We start from the raw sequence: 20,055 nt of genomic DNA, 5'->3' as shown, positions 1-20,055 counted from the left end.
TAAAACAAGTTGATGCCATTGCTTCAGGCCTAGCTCTGGTCCATAGCGTTAGAAGAAACTCCTTCTAACGCTATGGACCAGAGCTACTTCAGGCCCTATCTCTGCTATTATGGGTGAATTGATATTGATACTAAGTATTCACTGTTTTCTTTAAACAGTCATTTATAGATTTTTCCTTATGTAATTAAATGTGCATATATATGATACTGAAAGAGTGAAACAATGAAATCAAAGTAATATACGATAGGAACTGCTTCTTCCAATCCTTCTCCCTCCGTTCCACAAACACACACAGTCACGCCAAGAAATACATCACACACGCTGCCAGTCACACAACGAGACGGAGTGACTGCGGGGATGGCTGAGAGAAAGCCAAGCATCGTTTGTACAGTTACTTTACTCCCACAAGCAAAAATGAGACAACACATGATGTGTGTAAGAAGTCCATTAACATATTTTGGTGGCAATACCACAAACGTGATGTAACACATGAAATCAGCCACATAAAAGAGCATGACGACATAATGTTGGGAGGCAAATCCCCCACATCTATCACCCGAGGGAGGCAGAGTTCTCTGACAGCAGCCTTTCAGGGAGGCAGGATGTATCCAGGTATATAGTGATAATTATAGAGAGAGACTGACAGATGCCAGATCTTTGGGTCAGAGGACAATCCTGATTAAGAGTCCTAGACCACCTCTGCTCCGCATCATCAGCGCCCATACTCTAGGTGGGGTTGGCGAAAGGGTGGAGTTTGTATGTTCTCCCCGTGTCTCCTAGGGTAGTTAATACCCTCACAAAAACATGTAGTAATCCTGGTCGCTATACCGCCTCCCCCATGACAGCCGGGGCGCCTGATGGAGGGGAAGGGAACTGGTTGGAATAGCGTGTTCCTTCCACGCGCTAAGTCCTACCGGGGAAACTCCCCCCTGTCAGGTGACAAGGTCAGTTGGCTCTCATGCATTGAAGGAAGCATGAGCTCGGTCCTGGCCTCCCTAGGCTGTGGGGGACTGGTGTAGCACTGGTGTAGGGCTAGTGTAGTGCCCAGGATCACTTAGGATATTGGCACCGGGTGAAAATAAATGGGTTACAAAAATCGCGGGATAAAAATGTAGAGTTTAAGAGTCCTAGACTACCGATTACCAATGGTTTGATTGGTGTTTTGTTAAAAACTGCAAAATGTTCTAATACAGGGGTCTTCAACGTTTTTTTTTTCAGGCCAAGGACCCCCTAGCTGAGAGAGAGGTGAAGCAGAGACACCCCCCCCCCCCCACTATATAAAATTATGTTGCAGATTAAACTTTGTCATAGATAGCTTTATGCCTTGTTTGACAGCACAGTCATCAGTGTATGTTGGATTCATGTTAATGTGTATTTTTTAGACCTTTAACCACTTCAAATTCAATACTAAGTAAACTTAACCTTTTACTCTGTACTTAGTCTGCTGTTTTTTCTGTAGCCGAAAATTGCCGATCTACTGTGAGCTTGTAGATCGGCTATTTTCGGCTAAAGTTCTCCTCAGAATAGGGATACTCTGGTTCAAGTGGTTAATGTGTAAAAAAAATCATCCTATCACCCAAAGATTTGGTGGCCCCCCTGTAGTAACTCTCTGGACCCCTTAGGGGTCCTGGACCCCCTGTTGAAGACCCCTGTCAATCTAATAGATTTGAAAAAGCTAGATTTGACATTAAAGTTTATTTTTGAGAACATTTAACGAAATAAATAAAATATACATATACATGTGTTGATAGATCAAATGTAAACACATGAACTTTATTTTATTTAATCGTCACAGCCATGTATTTGTTTGTTTGGTGGCATATCATTACTTTGTTATCTTGCATTATTTTTTAACACTTCTTGGTAGCAGGCATTAGAATGCACAGGTTATGTAGGGCAGTGGTTCTCAACCTTTTCAGGCCGTGACCCCCAAAAAATAATCATATTTGAACTGGGGGGGGGACCCCCATCTTGATAACAGCACTTGGAATGTAGGAGTTGAGGCATTACATTTAGTTTGACTCGGTTCTACAGATAAATATTGTGAAAATAGCAGGCGTTGTGAGTTTGTAGATCGGCTATTTTCAAAATATTTCCATCTTATATTATTTGACAATTTGGCCAATGTTTGACCAGTTTTTGTAGAATAGTTTGTTGACTTCTTTTGATGCAGTAATTATGGTCTTCTTTTTCTCTTTCTTTAGGTATTAAAAAGGTCATTCAATTGTCACTTCACTGTCATCTGGGGACCCCCCAAAATCGTGTGGGGGCCCCCCTGGGGGTCCAGAACCACTGACGTAGGGGGGGCACAGGTGATAGTAATGAGCTAGGCAAAGACAGGTAGAGGGGAATGGGGTTGACAAACAGCAGACATGATGCTACAGAAACTGCTTTGGAATAATCACTGCCACTGGTATGTTTATTTATTGGTAAAACTGCTTCAATAAACCACAAACTGAAACTGCAATAACGACTGGAAAGACCTTGTTGCTTAGGGTCTGGGTAGGTAGGATTGATGGCAGTGGTGTAAAGTAACTAAGTACATTTACACAAGTACTGTACTTAAGTACAATTTTGAGGTATTTTTTACTTTACTGGAGTATTTCCAATGTTCAGTACTTTAACTTAACTACATCTCAGAGGCAATTATTGTACTTTTACTCCACTACAACTATATGAAAACTGTACTTACTAGGTATGTTGTAGATTTGGATTATTACAAAACATACATTACCCACTTAGGCCCCATTTTGGCTATTTGAAAATAGCCTATCTACAAGCTCACAATGCCTTGCATCTATTTTCAAAATATTTACAGACATTTGAAAACTTGAAATGGCACATTTTGCATAATGAGTACTTTTCCTTTTGGTACCTTAAATACATTTTGACGCCAATACGTTTGAATTCCGGACTTTTACTTAAGTAAAACATTTGAGTACTTTTTCCACCACTGCTCTACTGTTTATGCACCTCTATTGGTAGGCTAGCCTATGTGGCACTTTGACAAAGGTGCTCATGATTAACAGCCACAGAACCATGCAGTTTAGTACAATTTGTGTTTGGTATGTAGTGTATAATTATGTTTTTAATGACAACGATGTCTGGTTAATAAAATTAAGCCTAATTATAGGCTATACTTACATTTTGAGCACCTTGCTGCTGAGGACTCTTCTCTTCTCCATCCTTAATGAGCTTCACCTGGCTCCCGCCATAATGAGTAGCCTAGCTAGCCTATAGTACTCCGATTTTTTTTACATGAGTAAAAGTATCAATGCTGCAATGTAGAAATACTACAAGTAAAAGTCCGGAATTCAGAATTTACTTGAGTAAAAGTACAAAAGTATTGGTATCAAAAATAAATGTTCTTAAAGGGATTGTAGGCGATTCAGAGATAAACAAAGAAAAAAACTCCAGCAGTTCGTTTCCCCGACCACCAGGGGGTGACGCAGGGAGGACTTCCATAGAGTTAAGGAGACTTCTAAACGGCCATGCCGAATATAGGGTGCTTTATTCGGATACAATTCGCGGAACTGCCCGCCCCTGCCGGTTCTCTGAATTTTTATTTTTAAATAGGCTCTTTCATGACAAATTGACCACATATATGAAGTTAAACAACTAAATTCTATCCAAACGCTATCTGAAAAGTAAATTATGTGCCTCAAAAACAAGTTTGAGAGCGTTTTCAAACCGGAAGTAAAAAGTTCACACGGACACGGACGCGCACGGATGCGCACATGCGTGCGTTAATTTACGGCCCAACACATACATAAACAGTAGGGAAATACGGATTTCAGAAAGAGGACTGTGTTTCAATGCAGGAAAACACCCCAGCATCATATAGTGGCTGATAGAGGGGAAAAAATGCAAAATATATATATAGAGATATTTTTCAAATTTAGGCTTAATGTTGCCAACAATCCCTTTAAAGTACCAAAAGTAGTACTCATTGATTGTGCAGAATGTCCCATTTCACAGGTTTTCAAATGTATAAACATCTTTTGAAAATAGCTATCAGATATTTGGCTACTGTAAAACTTTAGCCCCATTTAGAACCTCTCCCTCATTGGAGCTAGTGACACATAACAATTATTATTGAGCTCAGCTGTCATGTTTCATTTCGTTTTAAGATGTTTTTTTCTTTGTTGGGTACTCTCGTTTTATGTTTGAATGTCTTTTCTTTCTCAATGACTAATGCTGTGTGACTTTAATTACATTTTAGTTTAAATACTGCACTGCACTGCAGTAGCCAGTAGGCCACCTCTGCTTGTACGTGTGGTGTTTCACGAGTCACGAGTCACGACGACCCCTTCGGCCCTTCCCACATTAGCACACGACGGTCGTCTGTCACGACCATAGACTGTAAAAAAAAATAGGTCACGAGTCACGACCGTCATGGATTAACTTCAGCTGTTGTTTGCACTTTCTCCATTTGCATCTACGTAAACATTAAGAGTTCAGATTGCTTACCTTACCACATGGCCACGGATGTAGCAATTATGTACGGGCTCTCAGAAGTACCCATCATTTCCTTATTGTTCAATAAAAAACATTTTAATCCAATTGGTGGCCATTTTTCTCATAGAGTTATAGTGTGTCAGAGTGCAATACACACCCCAACCGATAGGGTCACATAGTTGAAAGCATATGGAAAAAATACGGAGAAAATGGCCATCAATTGGATTAAAATGGTTTTCATTGAATGATACGGAAGATACAGGTACTTTTGAGGGCCCGTACATAATTTTAACATCCGTGGCTATGGGGTAAGCACTTTAATTTTGAAATGTAACGTTTATGTAGATGTACGGGCCAAAAGGGAGAAGGTGCCTACATTATGTTGAAGTTCATCCATGACTGTCAGTGTCATGATATCATGTTTCAGGGCAATGGAAGTGTATGCTTCAAACCACTAGATCTATGGAGACAATTGGACGATGACAATAATTCCTCATTTCAAATAAACTCAAATACAAAATAAATGTGCAATATTTTTCACCAGGAATTTGAATCTATTAACCCATTATTAGCCCAGAGACTTACTTGAGACAATACAATTCAGTAATAATCTTTGACTGTCCAAATGCAATCCAATTCATCCAAAATGCAATCCAGAATATGCAATCTATTAAGGATAAAACGAACATATTGCAATGTAATTGAATTGTGTCACACTGATTAAAATAAGACATTTGCAAATAAGAAAAGAATCATCCTCATAATAAGGCAAAAGCCGGTGGTGTACAGTATAGTTTGAAACTTTGAATGCTCTGCATGGGGCCTGGCTGGTGGTAGTCATGAATCACACGACGTCGTGACGACGGTCGTCTGTCACGACAGTCATGGATGAACTTCAACCTGGTGTTTACACTTTCTCTATTTACGGCCTGTATATCTACACAAAAATGTCAAATATAAAGTGCTTAACCTATGGCCACTGATGTTAAAATGCTGAACGGGCTGTCAGAAGTACCCGTAATTTCCGTATTATTCAATAAAACGCATCTTAATCCGATTGGTGGCCATTTTCTCATAGAGTTATAATGCATCTGAGTGCAGTACACCTTCCAACCAATAGGGTCGCATAGTTCAAAGCACATGGAGAAAATTTGAAGAAAATGGCCACCAATCAGATAAAAATACTTTATATTGAATAGTACGGAAGATACGAGTACTTTTGAGGGCCCGTACATAATTGTAACATCCGTAGCCATGGGTTCAGCACTTTATATTTTAAATCTGAACGTTTATGTAGCTGTACGGGCTATAAATGGAGAAAGTGAAAACGGCAAACACCAGGTTGAAGTTCATCTATGACGGTCATGATATGACTCCCACTTTATCCCTCAGGGCTCTCTCTCCGGTTGGCTCGCCACGGCGAAGTGGACACGTGAGCCGTACGCTCGGCTCATTGGCCAACGGCCACGTCCATCCATCTTTCGTCATATTGTCAACTGTATGCAAAAAAAAATCACTGAGTTAATGCGGACGCCGGAGCAGTGACACACAGTCAGGAGGGACGAGAAGAGAATAGTAGGGGGCGGCAGATTCCAGCCCTTCATCATCAACATTGTACATAGATATTTCATTCAATCGAAGGAGGGGACATTACATAGAAGCTGTGAAAATGGCGCTGCCACCAGCAGACGGCAAAGACGGCAATAAGAAGATCTTCTTTGAGAACCTGTCCGGCGCTGGGAAAGCCATCGCCGTGCTGACGAGCGGAGGGGATGCTCAAGGTACTGTATAGTGGTGTGACTGTGAACCAACCAACCAACCAACCGGTGACCCTGAGACAGGACGTTCCCTGTTGTCGCTGTTGCCTGTGTGACATTGTAGTACAGTATGAATGATCATGCGATCGTGCACAGAGAGAACACACACACACATCTTGGGTAGATTATGATAAGTGGAGGCTCGTCCTGTTCCGTTATATAATGCAATGTTGCGTGCTGTACAGTAACAGTTAGCATCTTCCATATGATGCACAGGAATCCTGCCCTGTTGGTTAGCTCTCTGGCTAACAACATAAACCACTTTTTTTTGTTGTTGCAACGATATACTAATGTCCGATCACAATGAGGGCTGATGAGAAATACCCTGGCTGGCTTTCATTGGCATTGTCTGTTACATTTGCAAAACAATAATATAGGTTATACTAAACTGCTGTATGATGTCTGTATGTACCCTGATCTTACACTGACTGTTCATTCAGTGGATGCTTCGTGACGGGATTCTGTAACTTTAAATCCATCCACTGCATTGCAGGTGTACATTCTGTCCCAATCAATCGCCTGTATATTTAACATACATTCATGAGTCATGATGAAGCAAATGAAAGTATAACGTCCCTGCTCTGCAGGTATTCCAGGCTTGATGAATGAATGAATGAATGAATGGCCAACCAGGAAGCTGCAGCAGGGAAATATACGATTGCTATTAAACAGGAAAAAAAACGTGCGGTCACAGATAACGGTTTTATTATAGGGGGGTACGTGTTGCTGCTATACACATGATAATTGTTATTGGCAGCAGTCAAAAGATGAGAGTGCCGCAAGCTAAATGAGGGAGGGATGCTCCTCATCATCCTATGTGTGTGTACGTGATCAACTGCATTCTCCCAGTTCATTGCGTCAGAAAGGAAACCCAAGTGAGGCGTGCTCTGCCCCCCTCCTGCTGTAGTAGTTGCGAACGCGGGAGGAGGCGCGGCGAAGCCGCGCCTCCGACCAAGTGGAGCTTACTATGTAACCCTGCTTGGGTTGTGTCTCTGTGTCTCTGTGTCTCTGTGTCTCTGTGTGCACTGCATCTCTGTGTCTCTGTGTGCACTGCATCTCTGTCTGTGTCTCTGTGTCTCTGTGTGCACTGCCTGTCTGCAGCTCCTCTGACATAAGTAAATGTCCAATTTAGACGTACCATACATCAAATGAAAGGTCTTTGAAAACTGAACACACCTGTCAAGGTTGTGTTTAAGCCCGCCCCTTCCCCCGGAAGCCACGCCCCGGAGAAGGCTCCTAAAAACTCCCCATTGAAACCCCATGTTAAATGAAAAGTGCCCGAATCGCTCCGAAACTTTTTCTACCCCCCCTAAGTGGGGGTCTACGAACAAATACATCGGGCTCGGATTTTGGCTCCGCCCCCCGGAAGTGGGTGAAACAGGCACTTCAAACACTTTGTTGAATTGTTTAAAAACATTCCAAGTTTTTTTTTTGTGAATTTGTATTTTTCTAAGATGCTCCTTTTAACGCAGATTTTTATTTTAAAAAAAAAATATTTTTTTTAGTGGTTACTTTTTTTAAAATATTTTTTTTCATTCTTTTTTTTCTTTTTTTGCGTTCGCTTACCGCGTTCGCGCGTCTTACTTGTAGTATGACTCAAAGAGCAGAGCTATGGAAAATGTAGCATGTCCTGTGTTATAGCCAGCGGGCACAACCATGCTGGCTTGTGGTGGATTTTTTTTTGGACCATAAGATCTGTAACTCTTGAGAGTGTGCAAATGGACCCGAAGGGATAAATTCCATTTGTACACCCTGAGAGTTATGGGGGTCCTTGAAAATAAAACGTTTTAGAACCACTAGTACTAGTGAACTCCTAATGTGTCATAGTGTCATAGTAAATCAGTGTCATACATATTCTGAATAAAACATGGGAGGCTGACATCCAGTAATCGGATCTTATAATCAAAATAAGAACATTATAATGTTATGTAAAATTTGCCATGGACAAGGATAAGTCTTGCCATGGACACATTTGTCCGTGTACAGACATATGACCCTTGGTTATGGCCTCTTGTTGAATTACATAATGTCTAAAGCTAAACAATTCAGATTAATATATATTTTTTCCCCAACTGCTATCCTAAAGAGGGTGTGTGCTGTGTGGACAGACCGCTGCCAGCTTCCTTATCCGTCAGCAAATAATATTATGACATTGGAGCCTATAGACAAAAGAAATTATGTTGCAGAATAATGCATATCCACAAGACAGCAGTACAATATACACAAGACAATACTGCATTTTTATTGAAAGAGCAAGAAATGTATAAGATAAGATAACCTTATTTCTAATAGATATAAATAAGGTTAAACAATTACAGGCAAGACCGAGGCCCACGCTCCAAACACTATGTAAAAGGAACTCTCTCTCTATCTCATTCTAGCAGCAGATGCAATGGCACTTTCCAAGCATTATACATTACTGGCTTTTTTCTGTATGCCATCATTGTTCAGATTATTGTTATGGTCAGTGTTGATTTTGACAGCAAATTTTGATTTAGTTTAGTCATAGTCTTTTGAATAAAATTCTGTTTAGTTTTAGTCATATTAGTAATGTTTTTTTAAATCTTTTTTTGGCGGGCTGTGATGGCATCGAAATGATTTTCACTTGGCTGCATGCCGAAAATAGACGATCTGCAAGCTCACGACGCGTTGTGAGCTTGTAGATCAACTATTTTTGGTCTGTGACGCCTGTGCGCGCACCCATGATGATTTGTCTTAGCTCTGCTTAGTTCTACCCCTAGTCCCTTCCAAAAATGTTGGTCTAGTTTTTATTTGTTGATGAAATTGTCAGTATATTTAGTCATAGTTTTAGTCACCATAGCTTAGTTTTTATTTCGTTTTTATTTCGTTTTTATAAGTGAAAAAAGGTAGTCAACAGACATTTTTCGTCATAGTTTTAGTCGACGAAATGAACACTGGTTATGGTCCACTTCAGATAAAGGGAAATGGATTGATCTCGTGTGGGAGGCTTCAGAAAGCCAGATCAATATTATTTGGCTGTGCCCGTAAGGCTATTTGTGCACACACACACACACACACACACACACAGACACACAGACACAGACACACACACACACACAGAGAGAGAGAGACCCACCACAAATGTAGGCAGATTATCTCCCGCTCACCCCTTTCTCTGTCTCGCTCGCTCACGCATGCATGCACAGATTGCACGCCCACCACACACACCCAGAGAGAGAGCGTGCATTCAACTGTTCCCAAAACAAACCAGTGAAACCATGGCATGCGTGAGGGAGGCCGACCGGCCGGTGTCAGAAAGCCCCGTGTAAACTGGGCTTACTTCTTTTACTTGTATGAGAGGGGTGCCTGGAAAGTCAGGGTCATAATGAACAACATGAACAGAGAGGTCTACACTAATGTAATATAGTCCGCCATGATTTAGATCTGCAACTTGCAAGCCTTGCCAAAGTCTGCTCACCCCCCCCCCCCCATATCTCAATCTCTATCTCTATCTCTCTCCTTCTGTCTGGCTCTGTCTCCGTATATCTGTTTGTCTGTTCTCTCGCTCTCTCGCTCTCTCACTCTCTCTCTCTCTCTCTCTCTCTCTCTCTCTCTCCCCAAATGGCTTTATTGGCAGGAGAAAACATATGTTTACATTGCCAAAGTGGAACAATACAATCGCTCTCTGTCCCTCACTCAATGTAAATAACAATAGGCCATTCATGTGGTTCATGGTTATGTAATAGCATGGACCACAGGCTGTCAGATTGGAAGGTGATGAGTATGGGTAGCTGGTCCCACTCAGATGACCCTGCAGGAACCACTGTTGTGACTTTGGGTTTATATAAGAGCAAACTAGTCGTCATTTCTCTCCGTCTTTTCTCTCCAGTGAAGTTAGTCTACTAGTCTTTCTAGCTTTTACACCAGTGGTTCTCAAAGTGTGGTCCGGGGACCAGCCCCCCCAGGAGGTCACTAGCAAAATTAATTAATATAGCATCAAAATCAGTTGAACAACTTTAACCCTGGCCTATATAGTATTTATATTTTAAAAAAATCCTGAAACATTTGGAAAATTCTTTAATATCTTTGAAACAATTTAACAACACAGATCTTTTATGGGGGTCCCTGGCACTATATATTTTCAGATGGCCAAATGCGTATGCATAATGTGGGGGTCCTTGACATGAAAAAGTATGAGAACCTCTGCTGTACACTGTGTTCCTCTCTTATCATTCCTCCTCCTCTTGCCTCTTTCTTTTCTGCACCCTTAAAGGCGAATATACCACTTATGTTGCTTGGCAACAGGTCTGCTACCGTACGGCTAGCTACCATTAGTGCTGTAGTGCATGCCGTGTTGGCATGGTGAGGAAACCAAATCCTTTGTCCGCTTTTCTGTTCCTCCACCTGCACCCCCCTGTGGACCAACCTTTATCCATTATTCTCACCAAAGTTAGGCTAGCCCAGCCTGGCACATTGGCATGCAAGGCACAGAACAACCTTGTCTTAGTGAAAGATCTCTCTCACAGTGCTACTGAGTAACTATTAGGCTAGAGAGCTTGTGGGAGGAGCTAGGTACGCTTTGACCAAACATAGCGTTGCATTTTCTCTGTGGAGAAGAGAAAAAACGTGGCCAAGCTGCAGACAGACAGTATAAAAATAAATAGCTACAGTGCACATAAATACTCTAGTCTATACTCTATTTCTTCACTCTTCAACAGGGGGTCTGGGACCTCTAGGGGGTCCTCAGAGTAACTACAGGGTGATGGGGAACATTAGCCGAAAATAGCCGATCTACAAGCTCACAACGCCTCGCACTGCGAGGCGTTGTGAGCTTGTAGATCGGCTATTTTCGGAGAGTTGGTGTAGAGGGGGAAAAAGAGCAGACCAAGTACAGAGCCAACGGGCAAGTTGACTAAATGTTGAGGTTCTTAAAATAGACATTAGCATGAATCCAACATATAGAAAAGATAATGACAAGTCTAAAGCTATCTATGAAATGTATGAAAAAGTTTAATCTGCATACTCAATTGCATACAATATGTAGTGGGGGTCCCTGCTTCATATCTCTCTCAGTAGGGGGTCATTGGGCTGAAAAACGTTGAAGATCCCTGCTCTACACCCTTGCACATATGGTGCGTGCACAATACACCGCCACCCACCAACACCTAATGTACATATAGGCCTGTATGTTTTGAGAGAGGAGAGATGGGGGGGCTTTGGAGCTGGGACCATTATCACAGTGTTGAAATCATTTAACGTGCAACTTAGAGGAATACTTTGCCCCCAGTGTTGTATCAGTTACGTTCACTGTGAAACTATGGATTCATATTAAACAGAAAATGCATTTTCAGGTCATGCTACAAATTTTATCCAATCAGGATGGAGAACGAGGACAGGATACAGATTAAAGAAGTGAAATTGGAAGTGATGGCACTAAGAAATGAGCAGACAAAATGTAACAACTCTCACAGTATAATCCAAGTCATGTCATCGGTACTTCCAAAACACTGTATTTTTGCTGAAACTTTAGTAATTAAAACACTTCAGGTGTGAACAGTCTCATGCATGAAAGAGGATCGGGCCTGTGCTCGCGGTCCGTTCAACACGAGCTGAGTTCACACACATGCACTCGCTCAGGCACTTTCCTCGTTCTTGCGTGAGATCATTTATCTTGGAAGTGTTTAAAATGGTAACATTTGTGTGAAAATGCTGTGTTTTGGAAGTAATGAGCATTCAACTGGATACAAGACACTTGGAATATTTTTTGAGAGTTGTGTGGGAGTTTACAAACATTTCTTTTGTATTTTTATTGTTCTTAATCTTGGCCGTTTCTTAATTTTGGGATTTTTTTTATTAATCATGAAGGAATGCGACACTAACACAAAATGTCCATGAATTCAAGACTTCCCGGGGGGGGGGGGGGTAAAATGACTGAAAATTTGAGGGTGAAGTTAGTATTGCTTGATGATCTACTCTGGAATCTGTGTGTTCTGGCTGTGCTTAACTTGCCCAACAAACATGTCGTTTATTGCTTTTGTTCTTATTTCTTTTCTCCTGCATAGGGATGAATGCTGCTGTGCGGGCCGTGGTCCGAATGGGAATATATGTGGGAGCCAAAGTTTACTTCATTCGTGAGGTAAGTTCTGCCACAAAGTGTCCATTTATGACTTGTTGTGTCCTTCCTGTCATAGTCCTTACTCACTACTCAGTCATTAAAATGCCTGACATCACTGGAGATGTGCGTGGCACTCTGCTATTTGTTGCATTTAATTGTGACATTTTATTTTATTTGATTTGGATCTCTTTTAGCCCATCGGCTAATCTTCCAAGAGTCCAGTCCAAATGTACAAATTGAGCTTGTAGTTGGGTGAAGGTAGAGAATGACTGAGAAAACATCAAGCGGTGTCACTGTGGTTTCAGTGGACACAGCACAGCAGTTCAACAAATGTTTCCTAATGCTACACTTGCCATGTTACTGTTAAAAAAAAGAAGAAGAAAGCTCACTGTACTCTTGCTGTGTGTTAATAATAATAATAATAATAATAATAATAAACTTTATTTGTATAGCACCTTTCATGACATGAAATGCAGCTCAAAGTGCTTTACATAGCAAGAATACAATTACAGTTAGAACCATAACTGTGTTAAACCATAACAGTGTTGGCTCACTGTATGCAGATGTGACCAGTGTGTTGTCCCTGACAGCACGTGAGGAAGTGCACAGTGATTTCCTGCATGCATGCCAGGGGGCAACGAGTGCTTGCTCATTCTAGGATGTTCAGAGCGCTCAGTGCTTATCCACAGGCCAGCTGTGTGCATGTGTGGTAGAGACCTTTACATAACAGACATGAGGCTTTAGCAGGTGTATATAATCTTGCATGGAAATCCCTTCCCATGCAGGTACTAGTGTGGCATTGTGTCTGTATCAGCAGCTCAGGATGCTGCTCATGGCCAAAGCTTAAAAGCCATAGCATTTATTTTACTAGGTTTTCCAGTACTGGGTGTTTGCATAGATGTGCACTAGGCTGACAAACACCACTTATGAGCCAATTCCAAGCTGTGTATTGCTACATTATCATCTACAATGCTTTCCCCTCAACTAGACTTTTGTAGTCTAAGTAACCTCTGGTTCTAAAAATGAACTGTTGCATACTGAACATTCCACGTTAGCAGGTGTTATGTGAAGTGATGCATAGAACCATGTGAAGTAATGCATATAGAACTATTTTCAGTTCCATATTGAGACCTTTTTTGGCAAGAGTATATGAGACATCACTTCCATTCTGTTCTATTCTTTCCTTCGCAGGGATATCAGGGTATGGTGGATGGTGGGGAGAATATAAAGGAAGCCACTTGGGAAAGTGTTTCCAGCATGCTACAAGTGGTGAGTAATGATCATGTGAATCGTATCGTATAGATAGCACCGATATGCGTGCCAAGAGCTACTAGATGCCGACCTTTAAGGCAAGTTGTGACAGCTGATTACGTATGGGGCTGTCGCACTGCATTTTGTGTGTTCTGCATGTGATCATAAAATCTTTTTAGCAATAGATAAAATGGTAAAGGCAAAATAGTCATACTGTACCACAAAATAAATAAGTGAAATTGTATTTATTTGTATTTGTATTTAAAAGGGTAAATAAAAAATGGTCAAGGAAATCTTTAAGGAGAACAATGGTTACGTAGGTAACCACGGTTATGTGAGCGATTATGATATATCCCTCCGCCCGCCACTGAGGGATATATCATATTGGAGTGATTCAATATAGTGCTTCATAACAAGTCCGTAGAACTAGCCTTTTAAAAGAATCTTAAAACACTTGAATCGTACCGTATAGCTTAAAACCTACCGTAATTTCCGTAGTATAAGGCGCACCTGAATATAAGCCGCACCAGCCAAATTTAGGGGAAAAAACTAATGTGTGCATATACAAGCCGCACTGGACTATAAGCCGCAGGTGTGAAATACATAGATTTAGAAGGTCCCCTAGTGACCGTTAGCTGTAAAAATCCATAGATTAGCCGCACCGTTGTAATAGGCCGCAGGGTTCAAAGCATGGGAAAAAAGTAGCGGCTTATAGTCCGGAAATTACGGTACCGTAATTTTCGCACTATAAGCCGCACCTGAATATAAGCCGCAGCAGCTAAATTGAATGATTTGTACATATATAAGCCGCACTGGACTATAAGCCGCGGGTGTAAAATCCATAGATTTAGGAGGTCCCCTAGTGGCCGTTAGCTGTAAAAATCCATAGATAAGCCGCACCGTTATATAAGCCGCAGGGTCGAAAAATGGGAAAAAAGTCGCGGCTTATAGTCCGAAATTTACGGTAATTAGAATTGTGCTAGCATGTTCTCCAGTAAAATACAGTATTATCTGTATTTCTTTGCAACAATTGCATCTGAATATTGTGCTGTTCCATCATCATCAGGGTGGCACAGTTATCGGGAGCGCCCGCTGCAAAGAGTTCCGCTCCCACGAGGGCCGCCTGAAGGCCGCCCACAACCTGGTGCAGCACGGCATCACCAACCTGTGTGTGATCGGCGGAGACGGCAGTTTGACCGGAGCCAACCTCTTCAGGGAGGAGTGGAGCGGGCTGCTGGCCGAGCTGCTGGGTCAAGGTAGGAACTACAGACAGGTACAGTTGTGGCTACTAATGCCTGATCTCTTCCTCGTGGCATATTACGTCATTAAGACCAGGAACCAGGATCTGTGTCATTTTCAGATTTCTTTGGCTATTCCAAAAAAATCCGATCTTTGAATATACATATATTTTTAAAGCGAATATTTGTAACTCAAATATTTGCTTCTGGGAGTCCCTGGAATAAAAGTATTTTGAGATGGGTGTCCACGGCCAAATACATATAATTTTAGGGGTCCTTGACATGAACGAGTTTGAGCACCACTGATATAGCAATATACGTTTTTCAGAAAACTGTTAAAATATGTAGTTTTGGCAATCAGCTATGTATATTTATAGCCTGCCATGGGGCATAAGAGAGTGTGTGTGAGTGCCTGTGAGTATGTCATGTGATGTGCCAGCCAAGGAAGCTGGCACGGCTGCAAAGGCCGAGCTAAGTAAACTCCAGTCCTCTTGCTTTCTTTGACCCACTTTCATGGGCATGAGCAGGGCTCCGCCAGGAGCTCACACAACCTGTGCGAAGGGAGTCATCCGGGCATTCCCCCCTCATGTGATGACGTTGTTGTTTTTCTGTTATCACTTGCACCAGCCCAAGCCTCTGGTTCTTCTCGGTTTTGCAGACAGACAGACAAACAGACAGCTACGGCCAACCAGCCAGTTCTCTAAATGTGGCTGCAAATTACTTGGGTTATTAACCTTTCAGATTCTGATGACTCTCTTTATGCCAAACGCCAGTTCAGAGCATATCCGGTCCACAGACATGAAGACTTGCATTGCAAGACAGATACGCGTCAGAGGAGAACAGATGAACACACAGGTCAACACATGGAAACGACGAGCAGCAGCAAACAAATCAAGCAAAAGAACCAGACATACACATAAAGTTACATAGACGTTTTGTTATAGTTCGTAAACAACCGAGATCAAGGAATGCAACAGTAATTTTAAATTAATTAATGACTTAGTGTAGTTTTATATTCTCCTACAGCCCGATATATACTTCGTCCTGTGACGATGGTGTGCGCCGAAAATAGCTGATCTACAAGCTCACAACGTGTCTCATCTGTGACGCGTTGTGGGCTTGTAGATCGGCTATTTTCGACGCACGACACCTCCGTGCGACAGAGCATAAATTGCCGGGAGCTCCTCTCTTGTGTTGTGCGTCCAGTTTTCCTAGCGTTTTTTTAAGACATGCATAAAAGTTACAATATTTTCATCAGTGCTTTTTAAACCAAATACAGCAGTAGCGCTGGCAGCCCAGAAAAAAAGAAGAAGCTTTCTGCGGACACGGCCTCTGTTTGCCAAGGCGATTCTGAAGCGTCTGCGCCTGTAGCGACGCGTCCCCTGAGACATATTATAACACCGGCCGGAGAACATTACAGTGCATTCACATTATATCAGGATGTCTGATCATTCGTTTTGCTTTCTGGGCCACCGCCAGTTTCTCCCAAAGGGAGCAGAAGTCTCTTTGCTGGGCTCCGATTATCCTAGAGCAGACTTTTACAATGCCATTTAGGCCATTATTGTCCTTCACAGACAACCCATTAAGCCAGCAAATAAATGCGAAAGTTAAATGACTTTCAATGAATATTTGATAAAATCAAATGCATAAAATATTCTCACAGACACGAAAAGCGTTAAAGGGGTAGTTCACCCCCAAAATAACTTTTTTTCTATTGATTACTGACCATCTGGAGCCTTGAATTCATAGATATTTTTTTGTTTTTGTCACATTCCTAAGCCAATAATTTGATTAGAATAAATGTGTCCCCATTGATTCCGGTAGGAGACACAAATGCATTTGTGTCTCCTACCGGAATCAATGGGGCTAAATTTATTATAATCAAATAATAAAGGAAGGAATGCGACAAAAACAAAAAAATATCCATGAATTCAAGGCTCCATGGGGTGAGTAATCAATAGAAAAAAAGTTATTTGGGGGGTGAACTACCCCTTTAAGCTTCTGCCTTAGGTGAATTATTTGTTGTCCACATCTTTTTGTTCACATCAGATTTGAGCTGAGAGTCAAAAACTGCTCCAGGATGCTTATATAACTGTACTGACCTCAACCGCAAAGCAATGCAGACTAGAGGGTCATGCAAACTGCCAAGCACATCAGCGGATGCAAGCTTCCTTCCATACATGACATACTGTATATGACAGACATTGTGTCAGAGAAGATCACAAGCTTATGAAAGATCCGAGCTAGGCTTTGTCGCCACAGAGCCACTGACAGTAGCTGCTAAACACCTACTGTACGTACCCAGACCCTGAAACAGAAAATGCATTACCATTTATGTCTGAAATCAATAAGTAATTCCTTATTTTTTTATCTGTTATGGTCCTGGAAGTATCATCAGTATCATCACACCATCATCACAGTATCATCACACCATTTGAGGAAGGGGTAGAGCACATAACCACGATCTGACTCTGAGCCTTGGAGGAGAGACAGCAGGGGGTGTCACAAGATAATTGACCTCTTGAGAAGTACTTTTTAGTATACATAATAAAGAGCAGAGGGGGTAGGTCAAACCCCTGGGGTGAGCCTGTATTTAAGGCCTTGGTGTGGGACATACTATATGTCCAAAAACCTGCTTGAATTCACTCCATCAAGCAACAGCTAAAACATCAGGTAGTTTATAATAGAAGCAGGTTGCTTAAAATATGTGCCTCCATCTATCTATAAATTCCAAGAATCTCTGCATGTACCATATGTCTCTCCTTTGCATATATCAATAACCGTTGCATATATCAAGAACCGACTTTTGGCGGGTGTATTGCTGAGAACCCAATAATGATTGTTTAGTCTCTAGTCTAGAGATTCACTTACATTTTTGATTATCAAATACAATGCAACGTTCATGACTTGTTTACTTCATGCTTAATTCTCCACAAATAACCTTGATCTGATTTATTGGCTAATACATTTAGAACAAGTTTACAGATTCTCGCTAAAAAAATGCCCAGAACATCCAAAGCTTGAAAAAGGGGTATTTGAGACAGCCGTAGCACTTTATATGGACAATTGATTTGTTTAACAGCGATTCAACATGGTGCCTTCCTGTTACAGGACACAGTCCTTCCCCACCAGCCAGGCTTCTATTGTTCTGTGTCAGTGTCGTGACTCCTGACTAGATTAAAATTCTAAAAAAACAAAACTAAAAAATACAGATTCACAAAACTAAACAATCTCTCAAAGGATGAAGGTTTTAATCTGGTTAGATTTTTATTTTCAAGCCAAAACCTCCGCTGTTAACAAGATGGTTCTCCCGGTACACAGAGCTGTTGGTGATTTCCCCCTAGCTGACCTCAGCTGTTTGCATGACTCATAGAGTCAAGCTGCTCAGGTTTTGATGACGCTAATAACACGCCGAGCTTAGAGGTAAATATTGCAGTTGGCAACAAAGCACAGTCCACTATCATAGCAGGGCCTTGTTTGAGAAATACTTTTATGTCAGTCAAGTAAAGTTTCTTTTGCACATTTGGTTCCATGGACATAATCCCTCATTGTCAAAATGTAATGTAAGAAAAAATTCAAAACACTTTTTTTTTTATATCTAAAAAAGGCAAATATGTCACTGCATTAACATAGTTTATGTGCAATATTTGTATGTTGTATATAGAGTGAAAATCCAACAGAGAATGACATTTTGGCACTACACGGCATGGCTGTCAGTCTGGCTGGCTGGCTGGCTCTGTCTGTCCGTCCGTCCTCTCTTCTCCTTCTCTGTGAGTCTCTATCTGTGAGGTGACAGAACATACTACATTGGGGCGGCCATCGTTGAATGGACCCATGTGCTGAAATGTCCCTGGGCAAGACAGATGTTTCACATTATGTGCAAATGTTCTGTGACTAAAATAAATGCCTCAAAGGAATGGGGACTATATTATTAATAATCGACATAATGTAATATAATTTGCGTACATATTACTGTATGTGAAAAAGAAGTGTTGCAGGGAACCCCCCCCCCCCCCATTTAAAAATGTTGTTTAAAAGATATATATGTATTCAAAGATTTGACCAACAAATGTTCAAGATTTTTCAAAAAATAGCAGATCTACAAGCTCATAGACGCGCTATGAGCTTGTATATCTGCTTTTTTTGAATAGCCAAAGTATAAAATAATGGTTATAGCAAAGAATCTAAAATGACACAGATGCTTTCCCGGATTGAATGGGTTAACACGGCAGCCAAAAGTGGGCCCTGATCCAGAAAAGGTTTAGAACCACTGATGTGGATGGCATGCGACACACCCGGTTCAGACCAGTGTGTCAGACCCTCATCCCTGCTCTGTCTCCTCCTGTCAGGTCTGATCGATGAGGAGGCGGTTCAGAAGTACGATGCCCTGCACATCGTGGGCATGGTGGGCTCCATCGACAACGACTTCTGTGGAACCGACATGACAATCGGCACCGACTCGGCGCTGCACAGAATCATCGAGGTGGTGGACGCCATCATGACCACCGCACAGAGGTGAGGATGGCGGCGCTGAAGCCGCCGGCGTCATGCTGAGCCTCCTCCGCGTTGTCATGCGGAGAGAAGTTGAAGGAATCATTTTTGCTGATATGTCAAACCTAAAGTCCATTGTCAGCAGAGGAGGTCATTTGGAAGATTAACCTCCAGGGAATAGAGGGCTATACGTGGATGCTGAGTCATGTTGTCATTCTCAGCATGCCGTCTGTATTATTATCCACAGAATTTTGTGACTGTATACTGTAGATACATTTCAGATCATTATCCAACCGTCATCCAACCGCATTATTATATCATCCAATGTATAGATCCTTACCGACCGCACCGCAGGGATGCACATGGGATTCTATATGAATACGTACTTGTACAAACAATGTCACTCACCACTGTCGCCATCACCGATGTAGTGACTGTATACATATCCATGGTAACAGCAAGCCCTCCGTCTTCCATCACTTTCTCACATCGCAACTTTTCATAAGATATATCCAGTCATCATATATCCAGGTGCTGTACACTAAGTTCTGACTCCTAGGTTATCAACAACTAATGTAAACATTATTATGAGCAAGCAGAAGCATGCCAAAGACATAAAGTGACCGTTGCCTCTTACTCCCAGGATGTCAACATCTAATGTAAACATATTTGTGACTTATGAGCATGTGCCAGTGTCCTTGGCTTTTGTGTATTTAGCACGGAC

The 20,055-nt window shown here is 41.7% G+C and overlaps 1 protein-coding gene across 2 annotated transcripts in view; it reads left to right on the top strand.

Moving 5' to 3' along the window:
• Nucleotides 1-5,990: 5,990 nt before the first annotated feature.
• Nucleotides 5,991-20,055, top strand: part of pfkpa (phosphofructokinase, platelet a) — a 40,174-nt gene continuing 26,109 nt past the window's right edge. For both annotated transcript variants that reach the window (XM_080417326.1, XM_080417327.1), the window contains exons 1-5: nucleotides 5,991-6,239; nucleotides 12,299-12,372; nucleotides 13,543-13,620; nucleotides 14,669-14,858; nucleotides 19,190-19,355. In XM_080417326.1, coding sequence (XP_080273452.1) covers nucleotides 6,128-6,239; nucleotides 12,299-12,372; nucleotides 13,543-13,620; nucleotides 14,669-14,858; nucleotides 19,190-19,355 — 620 coding nt within the window. In that variant the 5' untranslated portion in view covers nucleotides 5,991-6,127. The remainder of the gene's footprint in view (nucleotides 6,240-12,298; nucleotides 12,373-13,542; nucleotides 13,621-14,668; nucleotides 14,859-19,189; nucleotides 19,356-20,055) is intronic.

Source organism: Gymnoscopelus braueri, assembly GCF_963280865.1.
Source record: "Gymnoscopelus braueri genome assembly, chromosome: 21".
NCBI lineage: Eukaryota > Metazoa > Chordata > Actinopteri > Myctophiformes > Myctophidae > Gymnoscopelus > Gymnoscopelus braueri.
This window is presented reverse-complemented; position numbering and strand designations above follow the sequence as displayed.